The 19,793-nt window shown below is 34.1% G+C and overlaps 1 protein-coding gene across 6 annotated transcripts in view; it reads right to left on the minus strand.

The window, feature by feature from the left end:
- The window catches only part of TUSC3 (tumor suppressor candidate 3), a 192,922-nt gene that overhangs the window by 122,948 nt on the left and 50,181 nt on the right, over window positions 1-19,793 (minus strand). For all 6 annotated transcript variants that reach the window (XM_059909469.1, XM_059909466.1, XM_059909465.1 and 3 more), the window contains exon 2: window positions 7,728-7,897. In XM_059909469.1, coding sequence (XP_059765452.1) covers window positions 7,728-7,897 — 170 coding nt within the window. The remainder of the gene's footprint in view (window positions 1-7,727; window positions 7,898-19,793) is intronic.

Raw genomic sequence — 19,793 nt, forward strand, 5'->3', positions numbered from 1 at the left:
ACCAAAAAGACGAAGGACTCCTTGAAAAAAATGCTTCTTGCAGTACCATAACAGGGAAAGTATATAAAGTAGGCTTAGAATATTTTGTTGAGCCAGAAAGCAAAGACTAACAGAGGCATGTAATGACACAGGAGTTGGTTTCCACTGATCAAATTTAGGGCAACCTGAACACTGAAGAAGAATAATCACAGCAACAGATTAGTAAATAAAAAAAAGAATCTTTGCATTGAGATACTCAGAAGGGCAAATGGAGGAAAGAAAAGCTCTCATTTATAGAAGAATACCAACTAATTAATGTTAAAGCAATGACAATGTTTAAAAATCACCCCTTCACAATCATCAATGTAATATCAAATTCAGGCAGAGATTATCAATGGATGTTACAATCACTGGGTAAAATGTGCCAAGAAACAGGATAGTCACATTATCTCCAAGTGTCCCCCCTCTTAACCCATTCATCTCTCCCAAACACTTATTACAAGAGAAAGATATACTTGTACAACAGAAAGATGTGATGATCACCGCCTTGATCAAGTGATCGATCTCATCACTGGTATCTGAAAGAACTAACATTATGTGCCTCCTGATAGGATGCAATAAGAAGTACACAAATAACTGCTATAGTACTTTTTAAAAAAGCAGATTATGTCATTTAATTAATGCCATTTCACTTAAAAGTAATAATGGTATTCTGATTAGGTAAGAATGTCGTATTAAAATATGCAAACTGAAATATTTAGCAGTGGTATTTCAAGATGTCTACAACTTAAAAGTACATTTGCTGGTATGTGACTCATTTTTTACCTATACTTAAAAGAATGTGAACAAAGAAGAACAAAGAGCATCTGTCATCACCCACTTCCACAGGGGTTAAGTCGCAACCATTGCAGCCACCCACAGACAGTGTACCAAGAGGAGTTCAGGATGAAAAACAGGGTGAGGCGCCCTGTGCTTTGGATAAACAGGCCCTTAGATAGTTAGACACATTATCTCAGGAAGAATTTCAATGACCCGAGATTCTTGCATCTTCCCAGACATAGCAAAGCACTAAATCATTAACTGGATACACCTGTTCTTTGGAATTAGCAGTGATCTTTTACCAAGATGTGTGTCATTGCTTTTTACCAAGACTGCATGTTATTTCCTAACCAAAAAAATTTATAAACTGGCCCCTCCCCTACCTCTTCAGAGCAGTTTCCTCAGGACTAACTGAGTGGCTGTCTCCCAGGCTATATATAGTCCCCAGTAAGACCGTGAATAAAACGTAAACTCACAATGCTTATGTGTCTTTCTTTAAGGCAATGAGCAAAATCAAATGTGGCAAAATGTTATAATTAGTGAAATCTTGGTAAAGTGTAGACTGGTGTCTTTGTACTACTGTTTCAATTTTCTGTAGGTTTGAAATTATAAGATGGGTGACTAAAGCTGGACTTTATATACAAATAATATAGAAAATAGAGCTCAGAGAATGCTACAGTGTCACATAGATAATGAAAGTTCATTGAAAACATCCACTTATTCATTGTAAAAGAGTTGGGATTATCCAATCTGAGGAAGACACACCTAGGAGGAAATTTAATACGTGAACTTAAATCACATCCCTTCGACCTAAAAAAATAATTAAACTAGACAGCATTCAGCAGTAACCCTAAAACATCATTTATATTAAACTGGTCATGGATTCAGTCAAGTCTGAAACAGTCCTCACGTATTAGCCAAGCCAGGCAAAGAATGTGTGAATGGCATGAGAGTTTGCCAGTCTTTGACAAAGAAGTGAAATACTTTGTCCAGGTAGCCAGACATATTAGAAAAACTTAAGAATTAAGGCCATAGAGAAATATTATCCAAGGACTAAAGGAAACGATAAGGGTTGTAATCCCAAAACCATTTAGAAAGCACTTACCAGTGCATTAAGAGATGGACAGGGTAATTTTATCTATGAACGATTCTCACATTATGTGCTCACTTTAGAACTGAATCTCCTAAGAGATACGACTTCACTGTAATGAAACAAAAGGCTGATGTGCTCTTCCACATGGTCTTGGCCAGCTATCTCCACCTCACCAGCCCTTGCTATGAAATGCTAATCTGAATGAAAGCTTTTCATGATCTAATGAGTTTAAGGAATGCTGGCTGATGGATCCCTGCACTAAAAGATTAATAATCTTAGTTGGGAATGCAAAATGCAAATTACAGTTCACAGGGTAGAAGCAATAATGAATATGTACACTTAAGGAAAGCATTAAACTTACTAGCTCTGGAGTCACAAGTCCCAACCCTGACAGGTATTAGCTCTGTGACTTTGCGTAAATTATATAACCTCTCAGCTTTGATGTTGTCATCTAAAACATGGATTTTTTTTCAGTCCTACCTTTTAGAGTAGTGAGAATGACATGAGATATTATATATACAAATGACCTAACACAGGACTGCCCAAATAGTTTATACATAATAAACAATCATTTTATTTAGAGAAGAAAAGATGTTAGCCAGTTAATATCTAATATATCAAAGTAATAATTTATTCTCCCTCCTCTTTAAAATAACTTTGTAATTACTAATCATTTTTTCATTTATTTGAAGTCCAACAATATATTAACTTCCAATACATTACCAACCTTTGATTGTATGTGCACCCTGCTTGATTCTACGTGTACTTTTTGATTTTCCTTCATCTGGATGTTTTTTCTTACATCTATTGAACAATAGAAATAACCTTAGAGGAGGTTATTTTGTTCTTAGAATTTTTAGCGAATTCTGGAAGAGATGACTTTGTGGTAGAATACATCTAAAAGATTTAGTAATTATGGGGAATATTCCTTATAGTACAATTTGATAAAGGAAGTTTGGAGTTAACACTTACAGGAGGTGAGAATTGTATTGAGTAGTCTTAATTAACAACTTTATTTGGCCAAGGAGTTTGATGTGTGCACTGAGGAAGGTGAGAATTGAATCCTGAGATTTGTGAATAAACTGACTTTGTGAAAGAAGAGCAGAATGATCTGCTAAGAGGGCTTACAAGGAAGCCAATGGCTCATTCATCAGCCACTCAGCAAAGAAAAGCGACTGGAGAATCTTTAAGTGTGTCAGCTCTAGAAGAAAATTTCACTTTTTCTCAAAGAAAAAAGCAGAAAAAGTCTCACAAAGGAAAGCACTAATCTTTTAAACTTATACCTATGAACATGTCAATGATTCTACAGAATTATAAAAAAATTATAGCAGTATTATAGAAATGGTCCCAAATTACACTGACACAGAAGGACCCAGGAGAATTCAAGTTTTTAAACAAAAATGACTGCTGATGATAGAGTGCCTTTCTCAATGAATCTACAACTCCCTTTGAGGCACTTAATTTATAATACAGAATATAATTTGAATACTTTTTCTTGAAAATTTTTCTTGAAACTCCTCTTTACCTTTTCATCTTGGTTGTCCCTTTGAGATCTGTTTCATTCACTCTGCTCATATGGGTCACATTCGGTACTCTCTTGGCTCAATGACAGTAGATCTCAGACCACTTTTCAACCACAATTATTTAACAGATCCTCCTTTTAAATTTATATTACTCTATAATGTAAATCTATCAACCTCATCCAATAAACTCCAAGACATCTCTCTTTCAGCTCACTTAATATTTTTCCTCTCCAGTTCCATTAAAATCCTGAGTTATTTCGACATACATGTTTATAATCTAGATGTGACCCCAGCCTTATCATTCCTAAAGCTTCCCTATTATATCCACAATCATCTACATTATACTTCAGCAATTTACTCATTTATTTAATCAACCCTTTACAACTTCCTAATTTTCAACCCCGTCCTCCTTTCACACAAAACCTCTCCTTCACTCTTGTGAAAATCTAGCTTAATTGTATCACACCTAGTTTATCAGCTGTCCCCTGGCTTCTTTGACCCCCTAACCAACTTTTAACCCACAGTTATAAATTTCAGATATACTCTCACTAGCATTCTCAGAATATCTGCCGATTAATCCACTTTGTAGAATAAAGCAAACAGGTTAATCCCTATGGAGGGTGTTCTTGCTCCCAAATTGCTGAGTATTGGGGAAGAAATCATTTAACTCTAGAGATTCTTCACTAAAAATCTGAGTATTCTAGTTTCATAAAGGATCCTTGTCAATGCTATATGGTCATCCAATTAACTAATAAGGCTTCATCCATTCCCATTGTTCCTCAACAAAATTAAATTTTAAAAAGCTGTGAATCATGAACCTGCTTCGTAGCTTCCCTGTCTCTATACTGGCTGCACACTAGAATTACCTAGAGCATGTTTTTTAAAATGTCAGTGTTGACCCCCCCAAAAAAACCCAATTAAACCAGAATGTCTAGGTATGGGAAGCACATATCTGCTCTACACTTTTTATTTGCCTCTAAACCTTCATGGCTCTTCCTTTCTCCTCTAACAACTTCACCATCATCTTGATCCATGAATTAACTTTTTCTAATAACTTCAATCTTTTTCTCTTGTAAATCTAAACTACTCTAAAATTTAAAAGTTTATTACAAAATAGGCTGTAATAAACAAGTAAATAAAGGTTATTTTGAGCTAAGCATCATTAAAAAATTGAGGGTCCATATTTAACCATTTAACAACATGATGAATTAAGTAAACTATTAAAGGATATACCATTTAACGGTATGCTGTGGTTTATGTTATCAAAATATATACAATTATATGTAACTGTGAAATAAATACTTGGATAATAAAGTCTTTCTAGGTTACAGTTGCAAAAAAATATAATAATCAATTAAATAGATTTCTTCATAACAGTGGTGAATACAGGAGATCAACATATTCAATTTTTAGAAGCAAAGAAATGATCTCCCTAAAATATATAAGGTATTGTAGGATGCCAGAGGACAGTTTATATTTTTGTGGAATCTGAACTGTTATACCAAATGCCAACTAAGATGGTATTTTTGCCTCAGGAGAGCTTTTCAGCACCCCTTAGATAAACATAAAATACCCTGTCCTTAAGTGCTAACCTAATTCTGACAAATGTTAATGTCCACTTAAGTACTGGTCCTCAAATTGATAGGAGGGGAACTCAGAATCATCTGAAATGGTGTTTTTCAAAATATTTTGCTTTTCATCTTTTCTACCCACTTTGAGCTATGTCCCAACATACACTCATTATTAGATTGTGATAAAAATCTTTCATGAAAATTTCCAAACACTGAAATTACCTTTCTGCAAGCTAGTCTGAGAGAAACTGGTTTATTTTTTTCATTGGCCCATGTTACTAAAAATTTTGGTTTCCACTAAAGTTCAAAATGGTTTAGAAACCTAAAGTCTACAGATGAATATACAATGTGAAGAGTCTGAATGTGGAGCTACAAGTGTTTGTTCTTGAAAAGAAAGTGTTCAGCCAAGAAGAAACAGAAAACCTGAATTGTCCTTAACAACTGAGGAAATGGAGTATGTAATTTAAAATCTCCAGGTCAAGAAGATTTCACTGGAGAATTCTATCAAACATTTAAAGAAGAATTAACATAATTTCTAAAACTGTGTGATTTCACAAATCACTTCCAGAAAATAACTGAGGAGGGAACATTTCCCAATACATTTTATGAGGTATTAGCGTGATGCCAAAATTGGACAAAGACAGTAAAAATAATGAAAAATATAGATCAATATCTGACATGAATTTAGATATAAAATACTTCAACAAAATATTAGCAAATAGAATTCAGCAATACATAAAAAGAATATAATACAATCAAGTGGGATTTATTCCAAAATGCAAAACTGATTCAGCGATTGAAAATCCATCAATGTAATCTACCATATCAACAACCTAAAAAAGAAAAAGCGTAACAACTGACTCCCCAAAATCTGACAAAATCCAACACCCATTCATGACAAAAGCTCTCAGTAAACTAGTTCCTCAACCCGATAGAGAACATCTACAAAACTCTTACACCTAGTATCATACTTAGTGATGAAAGACTGAATCCTTTCTCCCAAAGATCAGATCAACATGTAAAACATCAAACTATAAAACTTTCAGAAAAACACATAAGAGAAAAAAATAGAACTTTGTGATCTAGGGCTAGGCAAAGAGTTCAATTTGACAACAAAAGTAAGATCTGTAAAAGGGGAAACTGATAAATTGGACTCACTAAATTAAAATCTGCAAAAGACCTTGTTATGAGAATGAAAACACAAACTACAGACTAGGAGAAAATATTTAAAAACCACATATCTGACAAAGGACTAGTATCTACAATATATAAAGAACTCTCAAAATTCAGTAAAAAAAAAATTCAATTAGAAATAGGCAAAAGACATGAAAGATATTTCACTAAAGAGGTGAAACACAGATGACAAAAAAGCAAACAACAAGATGTTCAACACCATTACACTAGGGAAATGCAAAATAAAACCGCAAATTAAAACTATATACCCATGGAATGGCTAAAATAAAACAACGACAGCACTGATGCTGGTGAGGATATGGAAAAACTAGGTCCTTCACACACCACTGGTGGGACTGTCAAATGACACAGCCACTCTGGAAAACATTTTAGCAGTTTCTGATAAAGCTAAACATGCAACTACCATTGCAATTCAGCCATCAGACTCTCTGGCCATTTATCTCAGAGAAATGAAAACTTAAGTTCACACAAAGCCTGTACAAGAATGTCCATAACAGTTGTATTTGTAATAGCCAAAAACTGGAAACAATCCAGGTGTCTTTTAACAGATGGATGGTTAAACAAACTGCAGTACATCCATACCATAGGATATTACTCAGTAATAAAAAGAATGAAGTACTGACAAATACAACAACTTGGATGGATTTTGAAGGAGTTATGATAAGTAAAAAAAAAGCCAAATCCAAAAGGTCATATACTATATGGTTCCACTTACATAATAGTCTTTACATGATGAAATTACAGAAATGGAGAATAAATTCAGGAGGTGAGGAGATGGGGTGGGTGTGGCTATAAAGGGCAACAGGAGGGATTCTTACTGTGATGGAACTGTTCTGTATCAATACCAATATCCTGTTTGTGAAACTGTGCTACAGTTTTACAAGATGTTAGCATTGGGGGGTCACTGAGTAAAAGGTATATAGGATTTCTCTGTATTTCCTAGAATTGCATGTGAAACTATAATTATCTCAAACTTAAAAAGTTTAATTTAAAATAAGCACTGTTGTATATATATTTATACTTGTCCAAAACTTTCTTTGGTATGTTCCCACTGAAAAATATTTCATTCTCTTCAAATCATATCATAGGAAGAAATTTCTATATCATAGGAAGAAATTTCTCATCATTAGGGGTACTGAAAAGTAAACAGACTTCTTTGAGTATGTCCTCTTGATTAAACTATTTAATCAGAGTATGTTTAAGGGGGCTACTTCATTGCCCCTAAGATATATGTAGGTGACCTACAAGGCAATATTTGAACCAAATTCTATAACATATGTACCTTTACACAGGACATAAAGATAAAAAAATCTGTTTTATGATTACATGTGGATTGGTCAAGTAAATATTTTATACAATATAAAAATAGGAGCCTATCAAAGTCATTTCCTAGAAAACAATGACTTTGAGCTTACATTTAAATGCACATAATTATAGTTGACTACAACATTGAACAAGTGTTTAATTCTATTATATACATTTATCTTAACTCTAACAAACATATAATCATACAATAATAGTTTTTAATTTTTTAAATAAATACATTACCTGCACACAGAACACTGCCGCTGAGGTTGAAGAGCAGTGAACATAACAATCATAGAATAGTTTCGAGGTGGTGTCTTTATAAATTTTCGGAATTTGTCACCATTCATTCGGAAGATTGAGCGCCTGGAGCTCCATTCCATCAGCTGTTCTACTTTCTCAGCTAAAAGATTCTGCAATAAACATAGGAATTTAAATTTACACAGGGTTAAAATTCTTCAGTTTGTACTTCAAGTAAAAAGAATTACATGGGATTATATTTTACCTAAAATTCATTTCTGCTAAAAGTTCTTGTTTTGGTGAACACAGTCATTGTTAACTGACCATATATGCATAAAAGATTTCATCTATTTTTCCTAACAATTGTAAAAGTTTATAAAAATAGATATCAAAAGTAAAATAGACTTTCACTTCCAGAAAGATGGAATAGATACACTTTTCCCTAATCCCCCACCAAATACAGCTAAAAACTCTGGTCATATGAAAGACAAGCATAAGAAGGCTCTGAAACGTGGAAAGAAGAAGGAAGGCTGGCTGGCGACCCCAAAATGAAGAGCGCCGTGGTGGTGAGTGCCCTGAGTTTTGTTTCAGCCTCACCCATCCCAGACTGGTAGCCAGAGACACTGGCAATCCAAGAACACCAATGGACGCAAACAAAAATAACCCCAAGAAAAGCCTGCTCTCTTTACCCAAAGGACAAAAAAGGGTGACCTAGTAAGACAAAAACTAACTGCTCTGGTCTAGCCAACACCACAGACGAAACACTGCCCTTCCACCTCCTCCCTCGCTAGCAAGGGCGGAATGGGAGCCTCAACCCAACTCTAAATTCCCCTGCAAGCATCAACATGCAGACAGCTTTGAGAGACCTCATGAAGACAAAACTGAGCGAAAGACACGTATGCACAAAAGAGCACTGCATGATTCTACTTACGGTAAGATCAAAAACAGGAAAAAATCTACTGTGCTAAAAGTCAGGATAGTGGCTTACTGCAGCAGGCACTGGGATGGTGGGAGGCGAGATGGTACCATGGAGCTGGGGGCTAGGAAGATTCTCTTCCAGGGTGGGGTGACAGTGAAAGTAACACTCTAGCCTCTGTACAGAACGCTCTTAATCTTTAGATTGTCCATTTTACCTGAAAAAGTCTGAGAAGTAAAAAACTCTACAGGGTTGTATTCCTGCAAGAAATTTGTTAGCCTTGGAAAATCGAGAAAGGATGAGTGGTTGGGAGAGAAAGGCTTCAACTGTGCCATTTAAGAAGGACTAAGGACCTAGGCACAGATGAAATCTTAATTGATGAGACATATGACACCTAGAGTTACACCTGAGCACACTAAGCACAGTCTAAGAGTCCTGTACGAAAAGAAAAAGGGCTGCGTTCTGGTCACTACACACGAAAGCTTGGACAAGACACCTCACCTCTCAGAACCTAGGGACTCGGGACTCATCTATTAACACCTGACCTTCCAATACATACCTAGATGATTTACTGAGAGATGATAGATAAAAACCTTTGTAAATTATAAAGTACTATAAAATACAAGGCAGTATTGGTAGAAGTATTGTTTTCACTATTGTTAGATTAACAAAGGGTGATTTTACCACTATAGTCCTATATGTAGTCTACAATTCTTTTCCTGTCAAATTGCCTACATATTCTGAATGTACATCAAAACACATGAGAACCACAGTTTTAATTCTGGCTATTACCGGAGAACTTGTGAAGAACATTATATTCAGATTAAGTATTAGATGACAAAATATAATGAGATATTTTCAAATAAAAGTCTATCTTTCTCTAGTTACAGTCTCAGAATATTAGGTGCTTTAGACCTGCTAAGCGCCATGCTATGGACATCACATATGCTATCTTATTAAACTCACGTAGCAACCATAACAGCACAGAGATAATAAGCTTAATCCACAGAGGATGAACCTGAAGGCTAAAGAACGGTAGCTCTCGCCACTGCCCTACCCTGAAGTGGTTTTACTTGCAACAGACTGTAAAAAGTACACCAGTTACCTTAAACCAGCAACTGGCATCTCGAGTGAGCTCTCACTTTTACTCATCTGACAAGCCTCAAATCCCCCATTATTAGAGGAGAAGGTACTGCTGACCTATTGTTTGAGATAAAACACCTTACCATGGTAAGTGGTACAGAGATTTATTAGTTTGGGTTTTTTTTTTTTTTTTTTAAAGAAACATTCTAATTTTAAAAAGGTGGTAAGTCAATAATTTCTATATGTGGAGAAAATATTCTTAGTAAACCAAATACATGTCTTTCCACGTGAAAAAAAAACATAATCAGCAACAATTTCTGAAAATACTCAACTATATTAACAAATCAGGTCTAGAAAGAAAAAAATAAAAAGGGAAAGGTATTGTAAAACACAGCAGTCATGCACCTTAAAGATCTGTAGTAATAACAACAATAGCTAGCACTTATTGTGTGCTTACTATGTGCTAGACACTGTATGAAATGCTTTTCTTATATAATGAATTCATCAATCCTCGTAACAATCCTATGATGGGGGTATCATTGACATTTCAAGTTTAGAGACAAGGAAACAGAGGCACCAAGACATCAAGTAACCTGTCCGAGATTATAAAGCTAGTAAATGGTAGAATTGGGGATTCCCAGTCTTATTCCAAAGTACATACTCTAAACCTCTATACACACTGCAGGATCTTACAGGCTTTAGAGGTTACAGAAAAATTCTTGCAGCCAATAGCCTAATATTCAAATGAACACATTGCATTCAAAATAAAAATGTTAAGGGAATTCCCCGGTGGTCCAGTGGTTAGGATTCCACTCTCACTGCCAAGGGCCAGGGTTCAATCCCTGGTTAGGAAATTAAGATCCCATAAGCCATGCAGCGCAGCCAAAAAAAAAAAAAAAAATAAGTAAGAGAGTCTACATAATGAAGAAGGGACAAAACTACTACATAAGGAAAGAGAAACCTCATCGCATCTTGAACTAGTCACCTTTGCACAGAAAAAGAAATAAATGGTCTAGGAAGGTAGGTTTTTAGGGCATCATGGTTGATTCAAACTTTCAAGAGCGTTTGTTGTAAAGAAGGCTAAGCTACTTCTCAAAGGAAGATGTTACAAGGTGATGGAGTAGAAATATTCAGTAAGGAACATAAATCGGATTAATGTGGATTCATGCTTTTAAAATCTACTAAGAAAGAATCACAGGTTGAGCTACAGTCCACAAATAGGGTTTATTCTACGTTGCATTTCTCTGCGACAGGCGTGTGATTTTCTTTAAGGAGAAGGTTGGGTGCATCTGTTCCGTCAAAGTATTTCCCTTGTCAGGGCCATTTGTACCCCTCTTTGTTGGGAACTCTTCTGCACGCTACAGTTTCCCTTGTCCAGGACTACTTTCAGGACTTCACCACCTTCTCTGTTTGTGTGTCCCTTTTGGTCTCTTGAAGAGAGTGACGCTCACGAATCTCTCTTCCCACTGGAGAATGAAACCTGAAACAAAATCATGCCCAAGGGAATTTTGTGTAGTGAAGGGAGCATGGAAACATCCATAATATGGAACATAGTGCAACCTTTAAAAATTGAAAAGGCACCATATGTTCATTTTAAAAATAGAAAAGAATTTGATGGCTCAAGTTTAAATGATGATTCTGTATTTACACGCAGTGTGACTTGACCAAATTATTTCTCTGAATCTCATCTTCATCTATAAAATTGAAATAATATCTCACAAATTGGTAAAATTAAATGAGTTAATGTATGGAAAACTCCTAGCACAGCATCCGGAAAAGTACAGGCACGCAAATTCGGTTCCCTTCTCCTCGGGTTAATTTCTATCAGCAACCTCAATCAGGCTGCTAAAGGAATAACTACAGAGGGAATTTTTTTTTAATCTTATTAGTACTTCAATCTCAAGAGTTAACCAAATGTTTTCTGAGTACTTAGTACATAGCAAACATTGTGCTAAATTTCTAAACATGCATTGTGGATTACTAAATACATGACCAGCACTATGCTAAGTTTATGGAAAATGAAAGTACAACAGATCCTACTCTCAAGGCTTTATAACAAATAAGCTCTAGCATTAAAAAATATACTTTGCTTATACAGATGTGTTATGGTTGTGGCTTTGCTGTTAAATAAATGGCTTAGTGCCAACTCAGGAAAGGATGACACACAAGATCTTATTTCTGTGAACACTAACTGATTGGTAGCAGCTAATTTAAATTCAGTACAAAGCACAATTTTGAAATCCACACTGATAGTATCAGTAAAGAGGGTGTGAGCAGTTGAGTTTTGTCTGCTGCTGGCACAAGGCTGGGAAATAGAGACACAGATGCCATATATCTACCATTTCTAAAAGGAAAAAGAAATCTAAAACTTAGAATCTTCAAGGAAGAAACCCTGTCCTTACCTGTTACCTTGTAAAAATCATGGGCCAGCAGGTCCCACATATTAATGAAGGTAAGATACTCAGTCACACTAACTATAGGTGCCCAGCCCTCTATTTTTATCTTAATGTTTTATAAAAACTGAATTGTAAGGCAATTCACTATTAATAAACAAACGGGCATAATCGACATATGCCAGTCCCCAACATATGACATTACTCAATTTTTTCTCAATTCATGTTTTTTTAACCAATTCATAACAAAAATACAAAGAAATGGTACATTTCACTAAACAACATGATGAAATTGTTCATTCCAAAGTGAAGCTTAAACAGGAAAAAAAAAATCTCACTAATACTGTTATACCCATATTTTTTTCCAGCATTTTATCCCTAGGTAAATTTTAATGATGACCAGATACACCAAAACAGATATGTATGTGGTCTCTTGTCTTTAAAAACATCTGCCAGAGGGATAGCTGTTCATGTGTCTGTTCTAGTCACCTACGTAGTATTTACACCTACATAGTATTTGTTCAGGTGCCATATACACTACTATGTATAATATAGATAACTAATGAAAACCTGCTGTATAGCACAGGGAACTCTAAAAAAAGAAAAAGACTAATAAGTATTAGGATATAATGTACAACATGATAATATAATTAACACTGCTGTATGTTCTATATGTAAATTATTAAGAGAGTAAATCCTAAGAGTTCTCATCACAAGGAAAAAAACTTTTTTTTCTTTTATCTTGTATCTGTACGTGATGATGGATGTTCACTAGATTTACTGTGGTAATCATTTCATGATGCACATAAGTCAAATCATCATGCTGTGCACCTTAAACTTACACAGTGCTATGTGTCAATTATATCTCAATAAAAATGGAAGGAAAAAATAGCCACACTATAACTTGCTTACAGTAATTCACAGGACATAAATTTGGAATGAGAATAAGAAGTACATGTTGAAGGTATCTCTTAGTGACACACAGAAACTTCATGACCCTTCTGTCCTTCCCTGTATTTTATAGAAAGTCTCTGAGAGGAAAAGAGAGCTGTACTTTTCACAACTTGAATATCCAAGAGGTTCAATCAAAGCCCACTGACAAGGCAAAGAGAAGCAGCCAGATGCGTATTTTTGCATTTGGGAGAAAAGTTAGCTTCAATTTCTACAATTATTTGATCCCCAAAATCCTTACTCGTTTTCTTAATATCATGCCATTCTTCTCAGATTTGAATAAAATATAAGGGGCAATGAATGCTTCCAGAAATCAAAATATCAGAGATTATACCACCCCATGTATTGATACATTACAAAGTGTTCACTAAAGATCACCAACAGCCTAAAGGGCACTCAGCCTTAAGACCACGGTGAGCTACACAATAAATAGGACAGATACACCATTTTTATCAAAAATAAAAAATGCATACAGTACACATGCCATAAAGAGGGCAAAGATTCAAACAAAGGGTTAGTTAAGAACTCGGCAAATCATGGTATCTCTGCAGGAAATGTAATCTACACTCTACAGGAAAACCTCAACTATCATTACTTCAAAGGTGAAAAAGTGAGAGATTCAAAAATACATTAAATAAATCATACTGAGCGTTCCTTGATGTACTTAACATCAAGCTCTTTAAAATTAAAGACAGAAATACTGGAAAACCCCAGACCAGTTCTTCCTCAGTGTAGATCCTAGAGAACCTGGCTGTGTGACTACAGAAAAGGGAACCCGGCCGGCTACCTAAGGCCAATACCAGCGCAGCTACAAGCTCATATGGGGGAGAGTGTTACGTAAGTTTTTAAGTCCAACATGTTAAAGATAGTATCTAATTCAATTCAGATCTGAATGAGAAATGTGGAAATAAAGTTATTTGTGAAAACATTTTTTCAAATGTTCATGCTTTTTTAGAAAGGAGAGAAGTTCAATTGATGGTGCTTCAATATTCAATTAAGTGAACTTTTTCTAGAGACTCAGTAAAAATATTTCCAGTGACACTCTTTTAAGTAGTGACTTTATTAACCTGAACTCTCCCCAGAAAATTTCCCTAGGAAAAGATCCACAGTTCCATGATTTTGTATCCTTCAAAGCATCCTGAGCATGGCTAGCCCCTGATTGGCCCTGAAGCTCCCTCTATATACACTGTGTGTCTACTGAATGGAATCTGTAAAATTTTTAAGCTATAAACTAAGAATCTATAATTTATTATTCCTATTCAAATGTAACTTTAAAAAAAAGGATTTCTAACTTCAGTTTATCATAGATTCTTTGCTCTATTTTTTCACTGCTTCGTAAGTGCAAAGAGTATTATAAAAGAAGCAACTGTTTCCTGAACTTGCATATTTATAGTATATATAATTGACATAACCATAAGAACTTAATCACTGTGGTCTAATTTAAAATTAATAATTCAAGAATTTAATATCAGTTTTAATTATTCTAGGATTTCCTAATTCACAAAAATAAAAGTAGTGCATTTACATAAACACATGAATATAAATTCTACAATGAAAAATATCAAAATGTTTCATTCCATGAGAAACTTAACTATCCCATGGCAGTAATAAACTTTAAGATTCCTAATGTTAAATGCCATTATACCTTAATTTTATTAGAGAAAACACACAGAAACTATCACACGGTGTTTTGAAATATTTTGTATTTGATACTAGTAGTAGTAACAACACTAGATTAATGAATGTATGGAATTATATAAATTCAGGTATACTAGGAAATACATCCATCCCCAAAAAGTGTAACAACACTAGATTAATGAATGTATGGAATTATATAAATTCAGGTATACTAGGAAATACATCCATCCCCAAAAAGTAAGGCCCTACACAAAAACATTGATACAAAATAATAAATTATTATCAGTGTGATGTAATCACATCTACTTTAACATACCCTAAAAAATAATTCCAAAGGAAAAAATCTGAACATAGTTATGTGATTAACATCAATAAAAATAAAAAAGCCAGGAAATAAAGAGCATATTAAGACAATGAAATATTAGGGACTAGAATAATATATATGTGGTCTGTAACGAGTGAAAAAATTCTATTATAACATTAAGTGGAAAGATAGAAGGCAAAGTTTATACTAACTACAACTAAATAACTACTGACTATCTACAGATAAATAAATCAAAGTCATGTAAATAGTCAAAAACTGTCTTTTTTAGAATTGGGAGTGATTCTGTTTTATTTTTTACTATAAAGTGAACACAGTTTGGTTTTTGTTTGGTTTGGGAGGAGGTTTTCTTAAACTCACGTGGGTTGTCTTTGTGACCTTTTCACTGTACAACTGCTGAAGTACAATACTCTCCTGTCAAGAGACAGCATCATTAGAATGGGGACCATGATGTTTTCACTTGAAGGATCAAAACATGAAGTCATTTTAATAAGGAACAATCATGACATGGGCTAAATGAGCATCCCATTTTTATTCCACTATTGCATTAGTTTCTGAGACCTTCTTTCCTGAACTCCTTCATATCCTTCTATTAGACATTTATTCTTGTATAAATATCCCACTGTAAAACAGGCACCAGATACAAAGAATAAGAGTAGCTGTATGAGCAGAGAAGAAAATCAACTTGAGGCTGTATAGAGCCATCGGGCCTTACTGCCTCAGGAGCAAGGATCCAGGCAGGATGGTCACTACCGGCATCAACGAGTATAGCAGATGCCCTATTATAATAATGCATTATATCATAAAATAACCTGCACTGTTCTAGAAGTGGTTGTATACAACTCTTCACTATTAAGAGCAACATACTATGTGTTACAGCTGAAGAAAAGTTTTATTACAAGAATATGGAAAAATAAAAACATTATTCCATAAATTGCAAAATGAAGAGACAACTTTTTTCAACAGGTTTATTCTTGAGTCATATAAATTTTTGATAGTAAAATTTGTGATGGTAAAATTATTAAAACCAAGAAAAATTAAATAGAATCCAACAGAAAGCAAGTCAAGAGGAAATCAAAGCTTTAAATGTACTTTAAAGCTTTCCAATACCTTTTTCATTAACCTAAGTAGAATTTCATCTACCAAATTACTTCCAAATGGCAGGAGCAAGCCAAGTTTTTGGATAGAACAAAAGATCTGGTTTGGTTATTTCATATAAACGGTATACTATCAAAATTATCACAGCTACCTACTAACCGAAATCTGTATTATTAGCAGAGACCCCAAAACTGGGGGCATTAAAACCTCCAAAGAAACTAATTACATGGGGCTTTACGTAGAAAACACTGAGTAGTATTAGAAACAATATTCTAACCTCACACCGTGCCTCCCTTTCTGGATAAGGGATACCTCTACTATCGTTCCATTTATCCCTATTATTATAGGGATAATAAAAGAACAATAGCATATTGAAATATATTATTTATTAAAAGTATAAAAATAATGTGAGGTAACAAACAAGTAAAAAAATTAACGAATTCAGTACAAATTAGACCCAGTCACAGAGGTGGGGGGACTACTTGAGGATAAAATCCAACCAAGAGATACATCAAAATAAAGAACTCAGGAAAGGAGAAGCTATGGATAAAATCCAACCACAGGTGACTCAAAATGAAGAACTCAGGAAATAAACTATGGTAAAAGACTAAATGTTGACTATAGTGTTTAATTTATTAAATACAAATACACTTAAGTATAAAACTAAGAATAATAAACAACTCCAGCAATTATTGTTATAGACAGTCGGATCATCTTCATTTGCCTAGGAGGACCCAAACTGTACTCGCTGTCCCTGCGTAATCATGAATAGTAGTACCTCCTTTCTCTCTCACAAATACCCTTGTCTGGATAAGTTATATGGTCGCTCAAGATTTATAACACTTGCATTACGTTTCAAAATTAAACAAAGTAATTTATCAAATATTTGGAGACAGGAAAGGGAATTTGGGAAGGAATGTAAGAGTACAAAGTTTCTACATCTTCTATAGCACACAGTTAATCAATATAGACTTTAATTAAAACACAGTACTATTTAAAATAGTAGTTAATCTATGCATTTAGAAGGAAAGAAGGATACTTATTTCTGCAACTTACTTTAAAAAGGTGGACGATAAATGATAGCATTGGACACATGATAAAGCAAGCACAGTAAAATGCTGACTGTAAAATCTGGGTGGTGGGTATTTTTGAGTATTCACTGCAAAATTCTTTCAACTTTTATAAAGGTTTGAAAATACTCATAATAAAATGTTGGAGGAAAATGAAATTCATCCAACATTAATGACAGTTGTTTTTAGGTGGTTAAATTGTTCTGTGAAATTTTTTTGCTCTCATCTGTGAACATTTCTATTTTGCCTTTTGTTACAGGGTATTATTTTACAAATGTCATTTTATAACCACAATGCTAGTTCTTTAAATAGTTGCCTATTATTAGCTACTTATCAGTTTCTACCACTAAATTATTAAAATAAAGCCCAGAACTTAAAGCCCAGAACTATGTCTCATTCATCGTGTCCCCCATGCCCCAGCCTGATGCCTGCCTCATAGATAAATACTTGCATAACTTAAGTAATGGAACAATTTACTGGAAATGCAGAAACAGAATTAATATAGCTCTCTCATGGCTAACATAGTCCTTGATCCAGACACTCTTTCCCCATCCCCTTGTGGCAGGAGAATTACTCTTTTAAAAACATTTGCTATTATGATCAGAGACAGCAGCTCAAGATGAAAGCTGATCATTAAAACTTGGAAGTGGTATGTACATAAGGTTCCATATGTTTAATGGTAATATTCATTTGGTAAAAATACTATGACTACATTTTGTTTCCACTTCACATATGAATATAATACGTTATATTAAAAACATCACTGTAAAATATTAAGGTAAACAATACGGATATACATTGGTACAATCTTTCATGGTCACACTAATAATACATATAAAATTTTAAAGTATGTACTGTTCAGTACAGCAATACCATTTCTAGGGATTTATCTTAAAGAAAGAATCAGACAAGGCACACATGTTTATTCAAAAGGATACTCACTGCAGCACTGTTTATAATTGCAAATATTTGGAAATAATATATGTACTCATAAAAAGGAGATTGGTTAGATCATAATATGGTATGAAATGGAACGTATTATAGTCATTAACAAGATGAGACAAACTTACTAAAGGGATAGTCACAACTTACCTTTAAGTAAATCCAAAAGGACTACTTATCACAACACTACGTAAAGAACTATTTCATATTTTAAAAATAAACGTGTGCTATTCACTCATTAACTTATTTTACATACATGCTAAATATCTTAAAGGATATATAGTGAATTGATAATGGTTTATTTCTAGAGGTGAAGATTACAGGGGTGTATTTATTCTACTTTATTAGTTTCTATGTTATTTGAAACGTTTACCTGTATTACTTTATAAACAATAAAACAACAGTTATTGCCAATTGGAAAGAGACAGTGAAAGAGATATCCAAAAAAGAATAGTTAAAAGACAAGAAATTCTGATTCTCCTGGAAGAAATGTGTAACACAGCCAGGGACTGCTTCGATTGCCCTGTGCATCTCTGCAGTTCCTTACCAACCTTCCTATCTATGGACTGAGTCCACGCTCTTGGAAGCTATGTTCATTTCACTTCAATCTAATCCTTACTTTTTGGTCAGGTTGGTATTTGAGAAAATGAAGACGTTTCATCATATTCTAACTTGTGCAGTTACCACTACATTCATCCTTATTGATGAACACCTTAGTTCATTTCAGTGAAAATGACCTGGAGTATTTACCAAAAGTTCTTCTTCAATAACCAGGATTTTATGTATCTCTTTACTAAGAAAGTGAAGAAAGCAATCCCAGGTATTTCAGATCTAATTTAGTGAACCATTAGAGAGAAGAGATACAAGACACCAATATAAGCCCAACAAATAACACCATTTTCCTGGGTCTAGTAAGATAAAATTTTGAGCTTTTCTGGTGATAAACATGCCAGAAATGGACAAATTTAGGGCTATTAAGTTATTGCAGAGTAACACAGTCCTAACCACACTGACTGAGTTTCCATTCTGCTACCATAAACATCAACTGCTATTTAAAGGCTTACTTTTACAATCTAAATAGAAAAGCAAAAAGCAAATACTTTCATTAGTCACAAAATATCAACAGTACAATTATGTACAGGAATAAGCTATATGTACCTGAAGCAAATGAAAGAAGTTAATCCCCTTTCAACTAATCTGTCTGTACCACTTCTTTTTTTATTACAATGTTTATTTATAATCACTATAATAAAATATTTCATCATAATCATTATTTTAAAATGTTTGAGAACTGTTTTAATTCTGAAAAGTACAAAGAATAACAAAGCAAACACCTATGTACCCGCAATCTATAACTGATTATTATTGAGTTAAGTTTGAGATTCTTTTTTAACATAAACATTTAAAACACTGCAGGTATATCTGAACTCTTTATCCCATCTTATTCTCCTCTCTCCCATTTAGGCAAAAGTATTATTTCTTTTAAATCTATCTTTATTATCTACAGAGACACACACAAAAACAGGTACATAAAATCATCAGCAATATGCAATATAGTTTTATATGTTTTTTAAATTAGCATAATATTCTTTTCTAATTTCATACTGAAACTTTTAAGTCGAAGTTTTGTTTTAAAAACCTATGCCTGTTGACCCA

The sequence above is a fragment of the Balaenoptera ricei genome, chromosome 21 (genome assembly GCF_028023285.1).
Source record: "Balaenoptera ricei isolate mBalRic1 chromosome 21, mBalRic1.hap2, whole genome shotgun sequence".
NCBI classification, from domain to species: Eukaryota; Metazoa; Chordata; class Mammalia; order Artiodactyla; family Balaenopteridae; genus Balaenoptera; species Balaenoptera ricei.